Consider the following 16,255-nt stretch of genomic DNA (forward strand, 5'->3'; position numbering starts at 1 on the left):
ATACCTCTTTTTAGAGACGGCACCTACATGTTACAAGAAGTAATGCATGGCTTCTAACTAAAACAGCAGCAGTGCATCTCTTAGTTCTCCTCACCCCATCATAATGAATGATGTGCTGTATTTTTGGTGTGCTTCTTGTAGTGTCTACTTTTACCCTGAAGTCGTGCCTAATGAAATCTGAGCCAGGAATGCCCTCTTACCTACTAGGAAGTATTGTTCAAATTATAGCATAGTTACTACTTTGGTTTGTTTATTTGTTTATTTATAGCACCATCAATGTGCATGGTGCTTTGCAGAGTACAAGAACATTTGATACCGGGGGGGAGGGGGAAGTAATACAGGAAGGGTAGCAGAGGCAAGGTTGAATGGGGAAAGAATATGATGTACTTCATTTCTACATGGTTATTGAATTTTCTAGGTTTTCTACAATAGATTTTCCTATCAGATTTAATGAAAATGCTGCATATAGACAAGACTTGGTCATCAGTATAAGTAGCATCAGTGCAAATTTACTGATTACCATTGTCTGGAATCGCACAGAAAAAACATTACATTTTTTACTGGAACACTGCACTTGTTAAATTAGATCTTTTTCAGCTTTACCTATGAGAGTCGTTCCTAATTTTTTTTCAGTTGGTGTTGGAACTAAAAGAGCAAAACACACTACTTAAAAAAGAAAAAGATGAGTTGAACCATCGCATCCAGGACCAGGCCAAAGAGATAACAGGTACGTTTGGTTAGGTTGGATTCTTTTTTAAAAGTCTCTTCTCTGTGCTTTAAACAAAACAAAACTTAATGTTGTCCTACGCTGTAAAATTTCAATTTGTGGGCTGCACAAGCATCAAATTATCCCCATATAGCAGGAGAGTGTTACCTTTTCCCACTGAGGGATTCATTCCCTCAGGGCTAATCTCTCAGGGGCTTTGTGCCAGTGGTGGGCATGCCTGAAACTGACAGTGGGTGGGTCCAGAACCAAAAGTGGATGGGGCCAAACTTTTAATCTCTCTCTGACACCCCCTTACTTCTTCCCTGCCCAGTGGGCTGCTGGAGATTATATCATATACAGGCTATGCTTTCAAAGTGTTTTGATTTTTCATTTGTTTAATGTAAAATGAGTTTCATTTGTTATTTTAAAACTAATTTAATTTGTTCTTTTAAAACTAATTTAATTAGTTAGTGATATTAAAATGTGTAATTTAAAAGTTTAATTATAGATAACTTCCATTTTTAAAAAAATTTCCCATACTAATTAGCAGGCATTTTAGTCTGGAAACGCAAATCATGTTGAACAATTTGCTATCCCCTGTTTTGAACTTGGCCCTTATACTGCACTCCTCCTTCTGGCTATTAGGATTACAGGTGGTTGGAAATTACTTTATTGGATTATGTCTCAAGGTGCTGGGAAAAAACTCATTTTAATCTTCCATCCTTGTGATAGAGCACGTAGTACCATGTGTCATAAATTGATCCAGAATGATTTTGCATTTTTCTGAGGAGGTAGCTGGCTTCTGTAGGATCTGAAAGTAACAAAGGGGCTCAGGACTTCACAGACAACCTATAGTTATAGTTGGATGCTTAAGGGAAGAATAACCTGGAAAAATGTAACATTTTAGATTACTACAAAAAGTTTTTTTCAAAAGGTTTTTTAAACTGCTGTTCTTTGGTGGATTGTGTTATATTTTGATACTGGTCATATTATTTGTTGTCACTGTTGTATTTTAAATACTTTGTAAGCTACTGTGGAGAGTTGGATGTGGCTGTGGCAGTGGCTCCGTGGCAGTCAGCTGCTTAATATCCCCACACCCTCGTCATTGGCTCATACGATGCAGAGGTGGCCAGAGTAGAGGAGATGGAGGTCAGAGGCAGAGACCTGAACATAAATGGGGATTTGGGGGGGGGGGCAGGGAAGGAGTACCAGACTGAAATCCAGGATTGGAATTGAATCTGGACTGATAAGCAGACTCCTTCTAGGCAGGTTCAGACAGCATGGTAACCCACACTCAAGGGTTGAGTGTGGGTTGTCATTGAACCATGGGTTGTTTTTGAAACATGGGTTAACGTGTTGTCTGAACTCAGCCACACTAACAAACCATGGTTTGTTAACCACAAACAACCCATGAAGAAAACCCATGGTTTGTTGTTGGATTATGAACTGTGGGTTGTTCGTGGTTAACGAGCCATGGTGAAAGCATAACAGAAAACCAAAAGAACTTTAAAAGAAACTAAATCTTAAATAAGTCACTGTGATGACCCAGGCTTTTTGTCCCTGAAAAGAAGAGCAACAAGAACCACAGCCCACACTCTCTGCTGGAAGAGAAGTTGAGGCTCAGGCTCTAGGACTTTAAAAAGACGTGAAATTTCATAGTTACCTTTGAATTTTCGTTAGTGGGCAGCGTATAAATATTTTAGATAAATAGGTATAGATATGTTGTTCAGTTGTTAAGTTGTGTCCGACTCTTCGTGACCCCATGGACCATAGCACGCCAGGCCTTCCTGTCCTGCGCTCTCTCCCGGAGTGTGCTCAAGTTCATATTCATTGCATCGGTGATGTTTTCTAGCCATCTCATCCTCTGCTGTCCCCTTCTCCTTTTTGCCTTCAATCATTCCCAGCATCAGGGTCTTTTCCAGTGAGTTTTCTCTTCGCGTTAGGTGGCCAAAATATTTGAGCTTCAGCTTCAGTATCTGTCCTTCCAATGAGCACTCAAGGTTGATTTCCTTTAGGATGGACTGATTTGACCTCCTTGCAGTCCAGGGGACTTGTAAGAGTCTTCTCCAGCACCACAGTTGGAAAGTATCGATTCTTCGGCACTCAGCCTTCCTTATAGTCCAGCTCTCACAGCCATACGTTGCTACTGGGAAAACCATAGCTTTGATTTTGCGGACCTTTGTTGGCAAGGTGATGTCTCTGCTTATTATGCTGTCTAGGTTTGCCATAGCTTTCCTCCCAAGGAGCAAGCATCTTTTAATTTCATGGCTACAGTCACCGTCTGCGGTGATCTTGGAGCCCAAGAAAGTAAAATCTGTCACTGCTTCCATTTCTTCCCCTTCTATATGCCAGGAAGTGATGGGGCCACATGCCATGATCTTCGTTTTTGTAATGTTGAGTTTCAAACCAGCTTTTGCACTTTCCACTTTCACCCTCAACAAGAGGCTCTTGAGATCCTCTTCGCTTTCTGCCATTAGGGTGATATTGACTGTGTATCTGAGGTTGTTGATAATTCTCCCGGCAATCTTAATTCCGACCTGTGATTCATCCAACCCAGCGTTTCTCATGATGTACTCTGCATATAAGTTAAATAAGCAGGGCGACAATATACAGCCTTGTCGTCCTCCTTTCCCAATTTGGAACCAATCGGTTGTTCCATGTCCGGTTCTTCTGTTGCTTCTTGTCCCTCGTACAGGTTTCTCAGGAGACAAGTAAGGTGGTCTGGTACTCCCATCTCTTTAAGAATTTGCCACAGTTTGTTGTGATCCACACAATCAAAGGCTTTAGCGTAGTCAATTAAGCAGAAATAGACGTTTTTCTGGAATTCTCTTGCTTTCTCCATGATGCAGCGAATGTTGGCGATTTGATCTCTAGTTCCTCTGCCTCTTCGAAACCCATCTTGTACTTCCAGTAGTTCTCGGTTCGCATAATGCTGAAGCCTAGCTTGTAGGATTTTGAGCATAACCTTGCTGGCATGTGAAATGAGCGCAATTGTACAGTAGTTTGAACAGTCTTTGGCATTGCCCTTCTTTGGAATTGGAATGTAAACTGACCTTTTCCAGTCTTGTGGCCACTGTTGAGTGTTCCAAATTTGTTGGCATATTGAGTGTAGCACTTTAACAGCATCATATTTTAGGATCTTAAATAGCTCAGCTGGAAGACTGTCATCTCCGCTAGCTTTGTTGTTACTAATGTTTCCCAAGGCCCACTTGACTTCACTCTCGAGGATGTCCGGCTCAAGTTCAGTGACCGCACTATCATGGCTATCAGGGACATTCAGATCTTTCCTGTATAGTTCTTCTGTGTATTCTTTCCACCTCTTCTTAATCTCCTCTGCTTCTGTTAGGTCCCTGCCTTCTTTTGTCCTTTATCATGCCCGTCTTTGCACAAAACGTTCCCTTGAGATCTCCGATTTTCTTGAAAAGATCTCTAGTCTTTCCCATTCTGTTGTTTTCCTCGATTTCTTTGCATTGTTCATTTAAGAAGGCCTTCTTGTCTCTCCTTGCTATTCTCTGGAAATCTGCATTCAGTTGGATATATCTTCCCCTTTGTCCCTTGCTTTTCGCTTCCCTTCTTTCCTCAGCTACTTGTAAAGCCTCATCAGGCAGCCACTTTGCTTTCTTGCATTTCTTTTTCTTTGGGATGGATTGAGTTGCTGCCTCCTGAACAAGTTACGGACCTCCATCCATAGTTCCTCAGGCACTCTGTCTATCAGGTCTAATCCCTTAAATCTATTCCTCACCTCCACTGTATATTCATAAGGGATATGATTTAGGTCATACCTGAATGGTTTAGTGGTTTTCCCTACGTTCTTCAATTTAAGCCAAAATTTTGCAAGAAGCAGCTCATGATCTGAGCCACAGTCAGCTCCACATCTTGTGTTTACTGACTGTATGGAGCTTCTCCATCTTTGGCTGCAAAGGACATAATCACTCTGATTTCGATATTGACCATCTGGTGATGTCCATGTGTAGAGTCGCCTCTTGTGCTGTTGGAAAAGAGTGTTTGCCATGATCAGCATGTTCTCTTGGCAAAACTCTATGAGCCTTTGTCCTGCTTCATTTTGTACACCAAGGCCATGCTTGCCTGTTATCCCGGTGATTTTTTGACTTCCTACTTTAGCATTCCAATCCCCTATGATGAAGAGGACATCTTTTTTTGGTGTTAGTTCTAGAAGGTGTTGTAGGTCTTCATAGAACCGATCAACCTCAGCTTCATTGGCCTCAGTGGCTGGGGCATAGACTTGAATTACTGTGATGTTGAATGGTTTGCCTTGGATTCGTAGTGAGATCATTCTGTCGTTTTTGAGATTGTACCCCAGTACTGCTTTTCCCACCCTTTTGTTGACTATGAGTGCTACTCCATTTCTTCTAAGTGATTCTTGCCCACAGTAGTAGATATAATGGTCACTTGAATTAAATTCATCCATGCCTGTCCATTTTAGTTTACTGATTCCCAAGATGTCGATGTTCAATCTTGCCATCTCATGTTTGACCACCTCCAGCTTATCTTGATTCATTGACGTTACATTCCAGGTTCCTAAACAATATTGTTCTTTATAGCATTGGACTTTCTTTTCACCACCAGACACATTCACAGCTGAGCGTCCTTTGGGCTTTGGCCCAGCCGCTTCACTCTTTCTGGCGCTACTTGGAAATTCGCTCTGCTCTTCCCCAGTAGTATATTGGACACCTTCCGACCTGAGGGGCTCATCTTCCGGCGTCATCTCTTTTAGCCTTGTGTTACGTTCCATGGGGTTTTCTTGGCAAGAATACTGGAGTGGGTTGCCATTTCCTTCTCCAGTGGACCACATTTTGTCAGAACTCTCTACCATGACCTGTCCGTCTTGGGTGGCCCTGCATGGCATAGCTTATGGCTTCACGGAGTTACGCAAGCCCCTTCGCCACTACAAGGCAGTGATCCATGAAGGGGAGGTATAGATATGACTACAAGCTTAATAAAGCCCTAGTTAATGTTTTAATCCCCTCTCCTTGTCTTTTCCCCCCTGCATTAAAAAAACGTATTGGAGGGGAATGGGGTAGGGTGCACATGTATTGGGGAAGAAGAGTAGGTTAACATGGGACTTTGGTTAATAGTGTTAACAGCCATCTCTCCTTTCATGTTCTCTTGATACTTAAATGTGTTGTTTCTTGCTGTACAAATGTAAAGCATATAACTTTTGATTTACATCTTTTCTTTACAGAGGTCATGGAGAAAAAGCTCCTTGAGGAGACAAAACAGCTGGACCTGGATTTGAACAATGAAAGGCAGAGGTATCAGAATCTGCTCCAAGAGTTCAGCCGGTTAGAGGAGCGATATGATGACCTCAAGGACGAGATGAAGTTGATGGTGGTGAGTGGCTTAAAAGACCTGGAAAAGCTTTGATGCGGACAAGTTTAAAGGCTGAACTAGGTGTTCAGTAGCAGGCCTGGGTCTGGAAACCCAGGTTGCTGCTGAACAGTTGAAAAGTGGCACAGGGAGTGCGCAATTTGGACTGGAAAAGCAGTGGGTGGGGAGAGGGGTTGCTTCTATCCATCTGCTATTTTCTTAGCCTATTCCTGCCACCCCTGCCCAATTCAGCAGCAACTTTAAGCTCTTCTTCATATGCTTCCTTGCTAAGTTCTCACCTTTTCAGATGACAGAACTGAATCAGTCCTGACTTCTACAAAGCATTAAAAGTGAATTAAATGTCTGGAATATGGAAGTGCAAAAGTGAAATATTAATGTTAATTAATATTTCTTGCCTTTCTTTCTTTTTCAGAGCATCTCCAGGCCTGGGCACAAGAGAACAGATTCCACACATAGTAGCAATGAATCAGAATATACCTATAGCTCTGAGATCACTGAGGCAGAAGAATTGCCCATAAGAACAGAGGTAAGATTAGTGAATCTAAGTGAAACAGAATACAACTAACAAAAATACAATAATGAAATAGTGAGTAAAATCCATAGAAATTAACTTCCAACTGATTAACATGCCTGGGTAAACAAAAAAAAATGTTTTTTGCCAGGCGCCAAACAGATTGCAATGCTGGCACCAGGTGAATTTCTCTAGGGTACAGCTGTAAGTAAGGGATGAAAGATATGTCCTTCACTCCAATTGTGCCGTACATGTACAGTCAGTCACGCACATCTGATTGGTATATCTGGGTTGCTGCTAGTCAAAATTAGAAAACAGGGTAGAAAGATATGACCAGAAATCACAAGGCAGTCATTTAAAAGCTTTCTGTTTGTCAGCTGTAAGTGCAAGTAGTCAGTAGCCTCCAACCACGTTACGAGTCCAGCATTACCACTTTCATTTGCCAAGGAGATGTATGTGTGCGCGCGCATGCATGTGTGTGGGTCAAATACTTAGTTTATCAGGCAAACAGGTAGCATAGGCATTAGCCATTCTATGCTTGTACAGCTGCCACATGTAGAATATTGATGTGACTCCCATGTGGCTCCCAGTTGTTTATTTCCACAGTGTATTTTCAGCATAAAGATGATATAACTCAAGTTAGTTGCCTTATCATTTATCAATAAACTGAAAGCCAGAACAAAATGAACCATGCAGTTAAAGATGATCTAAGTCAGTGGTTTTCAAACTGCCTGCCCTTGGGTGAACCCTAATTTGCAGAATTTTTGTAGAATAACTCGTACAGTCCCTTTATATCAGACCCAGAATCCCTACATGCTACAAAGGAACCAGGGGTGCATGCTCTAGTTTGGCTGTTACCCTGCTAAACTCAGAATGCCCCCTAGAACCTCCCTAGTGCTCTTTCAAGCAGCTTGTCCACCATTGTCATACTTTTCTCACTGGGGAATCTTGAAAAGTGTTTGTGGGACTCCCAAGGTTCCTAGGAATGTTGTTTGAAAATAACTGTTTTAAAGTACTGCTACTGCAGTGTCCTTTTTACTGGTGAAGTAACCTGTGTTTTCTGGATTGTTAAATGCTGAAAGTGCTAGTGGTCTGAGCTTCACCTGATAGCTTTACAGTACTTCAACAGTTTAGGGCATAGTTATGCACGTTTAGACAGAAAAAAAGCCCTATAACTCCCAGCATGCCCTTGCCAGCTATGTTGGGATTTGTGGAACTTTTTTCTGTCTGAACATTGCACTCTTAAGAAATTAGTAAGCAACAAAGCACTGTATCTTGGGCCAATTTGTGTTTCAACCTCTCATATTCTTCAAGTGGTATGTTCAGATATGTGTCTTGGCATATTGCATGAGTGAGCCCCCTAAAGCAGCCTTCAACCTTATTGGGGGAGGCTGCTCTGAAACTTAATGGGATCAAAAGTTGTAATCTGGAAGGTAATTTACCAATTTAAGTGAATTGTCATCTTGATGGTGAGTGTGGGGGTGGATTTGTTTTTTGAAGGGCACCTCCTTAATGGAACTTTTCTCTGCATTTTCAGTTCTAGGAGATTTGGAATATTTCCAGTGTGATTACTCAGCTGTGTTACTACCATAAATAATTAGTTATAAATAATTCAGATGTTGCTGCAACTCCTTGATATTGGTTATTCTAAATTCAGGACAAAATGAAAAATATCGGTGCTTTACATTGATGCTATCCATAAGCTGGTTTTGCCTTATTTATTTTCTGTTGTGTATGGATTTTTTAAAACAAATAAATGGAATGGAAAGTTTAGGGTTAAATCCAACACTGCACAAATTGACGTCTCCTTTCTGCAACAGAACATCTCTTCCTCTCTTCTCCACCGCATCTCTCCATGCCCTCCAAATCTACTCTAGATTGTTCCCCAACCCTCCAGAGTAGATGGGCTGCAGTGGGGAAGGGGAATCCTATTTCAGTTAAAGAGCCCTCAACTTTTCTCCCTTCTTCAGTTTAGAACTGCAAACTTTGCCAAGGCATGCTTGCCAAGTATCATACTGAAAAAAGAGGCTTGAGAACTGTTTTAAATGTGTGTGCAGACAAACCCTCTATGTAGTAGTTTTGCCTTACATATACAGTGTAGTTTATACACTGCTATGTATGGTGTAGCACATGGTTGGCTTTTGTGGATTGCTAATGGACTTATTTTACTAGGTCTGAAATAAGTTAATTATGACAACTCCTTTGGAACATGATACACCAGATGAGCAGAGATGACCATATGCGATTATCAATTCAAGTAATACATAGGGTATACTGAAGTTCTTCTGACTGTTTTCACATTCCACTACACTAGGTTATCTAATGGTTGATCCAAAATTGTAAACACTGGTGTGCATCTAAATATCTCATTACTATACAGTTATAGAACTTTACTGTGCATAGGATGCTTCTTTGAGACTAACTGCTAACCTACTTTTTTTCCTCCCCTCCCCTTCCAGACAAGTAAGTAAGAAAGGCATGATTGATCATAGACCTTAAACCTTCTAGTTAGTTCCTAGTTATCTGCCTTTCAAGCTTTAGGTTAGATGCTTTTTATATTAGATTTGTTTATCAAAATGACCTTTTAAAAAATTGTGATTTCCAAAATTACTTTTGGAAGAGGATAAGCAGCCCTCCTAATCAAATAACATTTATATACTCCTAGTCATTCCTTTTGCCCCACATTCCACTAACTCCTAGGGTCAGTCTACATGTTAACATGCTCTGTTGGAGCCAGCTTTCTGCACTGCTGCTCTCACATGGTTGCTGGAGTGGTTCTTCCATATGGCCGGGACAGTTGCCCCACCAGTATCGCCCACATATTGAGACAGCTGGTGTTGTCATAGAAACTCTTCATGCCGGGTGGAAGGACTGTGGGGAGAAACCATCATGTGGAGTCTGTTTCTAGCTTTTGCTACATGATAGGCAATGTGTAGACTGCCCCTCCCTTTTTTGTATTTTGGAAACATTGACATTCCTATGCTTACCCTTGAATCAGGACCCAAGCGAGAAGAAAGCACCTCTGGACATGTCTCTCTTCCTCAAGCTACAAAAACGGGTTACAGAGCTGGAGCAGGAAAAGCAATCCTTGCAGGATGAGCTGGACAGGAGGGAGGAACAAGTTCTTCGAACCAAGGCCAAGGTAAAGGCCAGAATGGCTCAGCTTTGGTATTTGAAGAGAACTAAATTGTAATGGCAGAAGTTGGATCCTGCTCTGGCACTGGGATCTCATTAACCTGGTTGAAGGTCCACAGTTCTTCAAATGCAAGATCTCCCTAGGGAAAGGTGCAGGCAGTAACTCCTTAGAGATTGTATTATATTAAGTGGTATATACGTATTATTAATAAAATAAATAAGACTAAGGGAAGTGTGAGTACCTCTATGGCTTTCCCTGAATAGTATATTTACTTATTCAAAAGACAGCAACTGTGTGCTCCTTACTTTTGTTTTGTGTTGAACAATTGATGTTGGAGGCTCTTAGGCTATCCTTCTAGTTTGTAAGGATATTTTGCTTCCATGAATACCTCTTGTGAACCTGAAAGGATGCTTTAATCCTGCCCTTTCATCCTACTTCAATTTTGTTTGGTACTTTGCTGTTTTAAAACATGGGTTAAAAGTGGATCAGCCACTTTCCCCACACCCTTGATTTAGGCTGCAAGCCTATGCACACTTATTTTGAAGTAAGGCCCATTGAACTCAGTTGGATTTACTTCTGGGTAAATATGCATAGGATTGTACTGTTAGGTACTTTTCCAAGATTGTCATACTTCTGCTGTAGTCCAGTTCCCTGGTTGCCATTATATGTTGTTTATATTGCCTCAGTGATACATAGCATTCTCCAAAAAAAGCAACCCCTGTGCATGTAGAATAAAGCATCCAGTTCTTCCTGCTAACCTCTAAATATTTTCTGTTTTGCACCATTTAGTACTGATTAAAGGATGAAGCTCTTTCTTGTGTCTCTGTTCTCCTAGGAGGAAGAAAGGCCTCAGATGAGAGGTGCAGAACTGGAATATGAATCACTTAAGGTAATTCTAGATATTTTTTTAGATCACCCAATCTCACACATCACTCCCAAAATAGCCAGATTAAAATAAGAAAAGCTGATTAAGATAGTATTTACAGGGCACTTTTAAAAAGTTTGTTGGGCTACAATGACCATGCTGGCTGGGGATGATGGAGAGTGTTAAGTTGGGAAAGGCTGACATATACTATGGTAATTGTTACAAGAATAATGTAAGGAAGGCAAATCATCTTCTATTAGTGATGGAGGTTTGGTTCTTAGAGATACTTAGCGACTACGATGGGACACACTCGCAAATGTGCTAGTAACTCTTCCAGATTGCCCGAAATAAGAGGTTGCATAAAATGTCCATGGAACAGGAAGCTCACAATATGTCTGGAGAATTTATAATGCTCTGTTGAGCTTGCTTAATGGTTCCTTTTTGGGGGTGCTCATTTCATAAAAGGCCGCGTTTAACATACCAAAGAACTCCTACTTCATTGAGAGGTTGCTGGAAATATGTCCAACCTCAATGCCATTTCTTACACATGAGAGCCACTGTGGTGTGGTGGCTTACAGTTGTGGGAGAAAAAGCCTGTATAAGGCCTGAACCAAAGTCTCCAAGAGGGAAAAATACAGAGAATATTGTAAGGGAGTAGCTGAGGAAAACAAGACACAAAGAACTGGGTAAGGGGGTAGAATAAACATTCCTGCACACAGATGAAGCAGGCTCCAACTCCTATCTCATGGGCAATGGGTAGGAAAAAAAACCCATTCCCTACTGAGATAAGGTACTGCCTGGCAGGAGGAATTTGCAGATCATTGTGCCCCAGCTGTGTTTAGGGGTATATTCATGGTTAGGGAGCACTGATGCATATGTGAGCACCCCCAACCCGAATGTGATTGGATATAGATAGCATATGTAAGCTTTTAATTGGCTACAGTCTTTCTCTTCATATTTTTACTATGTACTTTGTTTTCCTTTAAAAACCCACGTAACCTGTTCCCAAATTGTCATTCCTTTGCGAGCTTTGTTCCTTTGCGAGCAAATTGTAGTTCCTTTGCTGTGTATACATGTCCAGGTAACAAAGTGTGATTTCAGATATCATCCTTTGGGCGGGGGTGGTTCCCTTCTGGCTCTGCACAGTTTCCCCCACAGAGCTCAATCCTATGCATATTTACTTAGAAGTAAATCTGGCTTTGTTCAGTGAGGCTTACTCCCAAGAAAGTGTGGATAGGATTGTAGGTGAAGAATAGTACCCTTGGACATGAAAAACCCAGATTCAGATCCCCTCTTGGCTATGAATCATCCTGGGTGGCCTTGGACCAGTCACACTTTCTCAGCCTAACCTATCTCACAGGGTGGTTATTATCATAAAATATGTGTCAGAGCTCCCTGGAGGTTGGGTGTGATATGAATTGACAAGTAAATTTAAATTACAAGCATTTCCAGCCATGATTTAACAGCAGCCAAATCACAGTGCATTGCCAGTGTTGTGTTTCATAACCATTTCTCTAGAAGTAGTGAATCTCATTTCTAGTGACTGGACCATCACGACTCTGAGAATTGTAGTTTTTAGGGTGGGGGCAAACAGAAGGACAGGACTCTTAGTACCTCACCAAACTACAATTCTCAGTGTTCTTTGGGAGAAGCCATGACTGTTATTTTATTTATATTCTACCCTTCCTCCTAAAGGAACCCAGGGCGGTACCCAACGCCATTAAAAATACATCATGATAAATAATAAGTACAACTCTAACCAAATAACAGAAACAGAAACATAATACAACACACAGCATCTCAGACCATAAACTCCCAGGGCCAGGTTACATCCCCAAAGCCCAGGTCAACAAATTAATTGTTCACTAAAACTCAAGAACATGGGGGCCACTGGGAATTTTATAATAGGGTGCTGCCAAGCATTAGGCCCTAGTCATCACACCATGCCCACTGGTAGAATCATGAACAGGGCCTCCTTGGCTGATCTTAAAGCACGGGTTGGTTGGTATGGGGTGGGTAGGGGAGACGCTCTTTTAAGTATTTGGGTCCTAAATAATTTAAAGTGGTAAGAAGCCTATATATACATTTGTAATGTAGATAAGACCCAAAGCACCTCATTTTCTGCCAATCAGTGACTCAAAACTAGTTCTTTTCATCCCCACCTTCTTAATTTGTATTAGGGTTATTGGTGAATGAGGGCAACCAGTTTGTTTTTCTTTCCCCTGTAGCGCCAAGAGCTTGAGTCAGAGAATAAGAAACTGAAGAATGAGTTGAATGAGTTGAGGAAGGCCCTGATGGAAAAGAGCTCTCCAAACGTCACTGCTCCTGGTGCCCCGGCATACAGGGTGCTCTTGGATCAGATGACTTCGGTCAGTGAGGAGCTGGAGGTTCGCAAGGAGGAAGTTCTCATCTTGAGGTCTCAGCTCATGAGCCAGAAGGAGGCAATTCAGCCCAAGGTAAGTAGCAGAATGGAAAACTGGATATACTGTAAATTGTCATTGTACTTGATGGTGAGAGAACAGCTTGCTTAAGCATGTAGCTCCTCCTCTCCCCAACACAATCTGTGATTGACCTGAGTATCTCCAAGGAAAACAATAGAAACAAGGAAAACAAGACCCAACTCCATTTTGTTATGTAGCCGCATTAACTGTCTGAGAGATGCTGCATGATTTCCTTTTCATCTCCTGCATTGTGGGAAGATATCCCCTCCGCACTGTTGAAATAATGTGATGGTCTTCACCAACCATTGCATTAATATATGGTGTATTTGGTGGGCATGCCCACTGCTGTGGGCATAAGACCTTCCAGAACTGTATTGTTTAACTGCAGCAAGGTAGGAAAATCAATCTGCAATTAGAACTGGCATCAAGTTCTAAATCTTTCCCCATATCCTCCAGAACAAAAGATAGTGTGATGAATATATACTGAGAACATTTACTATGGCCTACTGTGATTGTCTTTTGAGCTGGTTATTGTTGTACAGCATCTAATAACTACAGGTGCTCTCTAAGTAAAATATGATGAACAATCATGGAATAACATGGCATTAAAACTGGGTAACTTGCCAGTAACATAGGCAAGTGTTTGGGAAGTTGAACATAGATTCCAGAGAAGTGTCTGGGAGCCTCAGTTAATAACAACTTGCTCAATGGGGGATTGGACATACATGGTGGAAGGAGGATGTGCATCCCCTTCTTCACCATGCCTATTGATTGATTGATTGATTGATTGATTGCATTTATACCACGCCTTTTTTCCTCTTGCAAGGAACCCAAGGCGGCTTACATTCTCCTCCTCCTCTCCATTTTATCCTCACAACAACAACCCTGTGAGGTGGGTTGGGCTGAGAGTCTGTGACTGGCCCAAAGTCACCCAGTGAGCTTCCATGGCCGAGTGGGGCTAGAACCCGGATCTCCCAGCTCCTAGTCCAACACTCTTGCCACTACACCACACTGGCTATGAAGTAATGCATAGCTGGCGCTATGCATGGATGATCATACTATATATAGGTTTGATTTGTGAAATCGTCCCTCCTTTCTGAGGACGAAGAATCTTTTAAATTGAGCCCATGCATGTGTGGATTTATGTGCAGTGTACCCATCACACAGTACCTGCTTTAGGGTGGAGTGGGGTTTTACGCACCCTTTCCCCACCACTCATATTGGATCTCCAGCCCGGAGATCCAGTTTGCAAACCTTGAATGCATCTTGCTTTTTCGGCTTGCAAATGAACTTCTTATGAATGGAGCAGGGCTTCTCTTAGTCTGTTTTAAAAAAACAATGGGACCAATGGGCATTTGCTCTGATAGTGCCTGCCATGAGTACAGGAGTCCTGGAAAGGTGGAAAGCTGTTCATCTTTCCTAGCTGGGGGATCTATAATGCAGATGACTATGACTGACCAAGTTTGTCTCTTTATTTTCCTGCTTGCAAATGGATTGCCAGGATGACAAGGTAAATGGGTTTGTCTCTGTAGTCTGTGAGTTTACTTTATGTGCTAGAATCTGCTCTGAACTAGGGAATGTCTGTCACTGGGAAATCTACCCCTTTTGGGGCCTGATGGATTCCCGTGGCACCCCTAACTCACCTTGCATTCACGAGCCAAGGCAGGGGTTTGTTCCTGAAATCCAGGAACTTTTTCAGGGGTGGTGATTTTGGCGTAAAAAGCAATTTGGGTAAATTACAACGGCAGTTTGTAATGATCAAGTAGTAAACAGTAAGAGTGCAGTTGCAATTTGCACAAATTGCTTCATGCGATTTTTAAAAAACAACATCTGGAAATCCATGAGCTGGCCCAACTTGATGCAGATCGAGTTGGGCCAGCTCACAGGAAAGCAAGCCACAGTGGGGGGCTGAGTTGATGAAAGCTCGGCGACCTTTATTCTCCGGAGGGATTCCTCCAACATCCCTGCACTGAGCATGACATGTTCTTAAGTAGCTGTGTTCACTCAGTAACCAAGTTGACACACGTATAAATAACAAATAATGTCTTAACCTGCATTCTTTATATTATTTAACAGATTTTTTTACTTCTCATATGGCCGTGGTTCTCTAAGAGATAGTTATACATAAGGAGGTGCAGTTGCTTTCTTAGTTTTCACCCTTAGCCTGGTTTGTTTGCATCTTGCCTGGAGAAGAATACTATTTTTTTAAATCAGGCTTTTAATCCACTCTTCCTTTAGGGAGCTCAGGGCAGCATGCATGCCCTCCCCGTTTTTATCTTGATGACGACCCTGTGAGGTAGACTGAGAGGCCTAGGACCACTCAGTGAACTTTACAACTGTGTGGGGATTTGAACTCTGGTCTCCTCAGTGCTAGTCTAACATTCTCTGTGTAAACTGCACTAAGAATTTCTGTTTAAGAGCAGTATAGAAATGTCAATAACAAATGCGAATAAATAAATAATACTTGCCACACCACTCTTTATATACTGTGCCCACCCACACCCCCCGAAAAACACACACAGAGGACCCTCTGGCTAATGCATTTTGTGAAACTGCTTTCTGTCAATTACCTTCAGAACACCATGACAGACTGCACAATCCTTTTGGAGGATGTACAGAAGATGAAGGACAAGGGAGAGATAGCCCAGGCATACATTGGTCTGAAGGAGACAAACAGGTATGTGTATTTAGATTGTGTACAGATATGGTTCAGTTGGTTGCTGCTGCCATTGACTGTAATAAAACAGAATGTCAACAATAATAAGAATAAAAATGATCAAGTAGTAAACAGTAAGAGTCTGGTATTACTCAATGGCAAACATGATTGCTGTCCACAGTATGTGAATCTAAGTATCATGTTAATTCCAAGCACAACTCTGTATTTCTGGGAGTGGAGCTGCATATGGATATAAGAGAATAATAGCCTTGGCACCCTCCAGGTGTGTTAGACTACATCTCCTGTCACCTCAGCTGGGGGTGATGGGACATGTAGTCCAATGCATCTGAAGGGCGCCAGGTTGGGAAAGACTGACCTGTAATTTCATTAACTTAGGCAGCAATCCTTTTCCTACATACATGGGAGCAACCCATGAAACTCAACCGAGTATCTTAACCGTTTAAACCATTAAACTCAATTAACTTTATTTCTGACTAGGTCTGTATAGGATTGTACAGTTAGACTACAGTCTTATGCACACTCAACTAGGGATAAGCCCAATAAACATAGTGGGACTTGCTTCTTAGTAAA

The 16,255-nt window shown here is 41.7% G+C and overlaps 1 protein-coding gene across 1 annotated transcript in view; it reads left to right on the forward strand.

Annotated features, from left to right (window-relative positions):
- Nucleotides 1-16,255, forward strand: part of MYO5A (myosin VA) — a 128,194-nt gene that overhangs the window by 81,742 nt on the left and 30,197 nt on the right. The window contains exons 23-29 of the mRNA XM_084817072.1: nt 634-727; nt 5,910-6,058; nt 6,468-6,581; nt 9,565-9,708; nt 10,538-10,591; nt 12,796-13,023; nt 15,585-15,685. Of these exons, the coding sequence (XP_084673198.1) occupies nt 634-727; nt 5,910-6,058; nt 6,468-6,581; nt 9,565-9,708; nt 10,538-10,591; nt 12,796-13,023; nt 15,585-15,685 (884 nt within the window). The remainder of the gene's footprint in view (nt 1-633; nt 728-5,909; nt 6,059-6,467; nt 6,582-9,564; nt 9,709-10,537; nt 10,592-12,795; nt 13,024-15,584; nt 15,686-16,255) is intronic.

Source organism: Heloderma suspectum, chromosome 11, assembly GCF_057233095.1.
Source record: "Heloderma suspectum isolate Gila_16-S chromosome 11, 16-S_ref, whole genome shotgun sequence".
In the NCBI taxonomy this organism is placed as follows: domain Eukaryota; kingdom Metazoa; phylum Chordata; class Lepidosauria; order Squamata; family Helodermatidae; genus Heloderma; species Heloderma suspectum.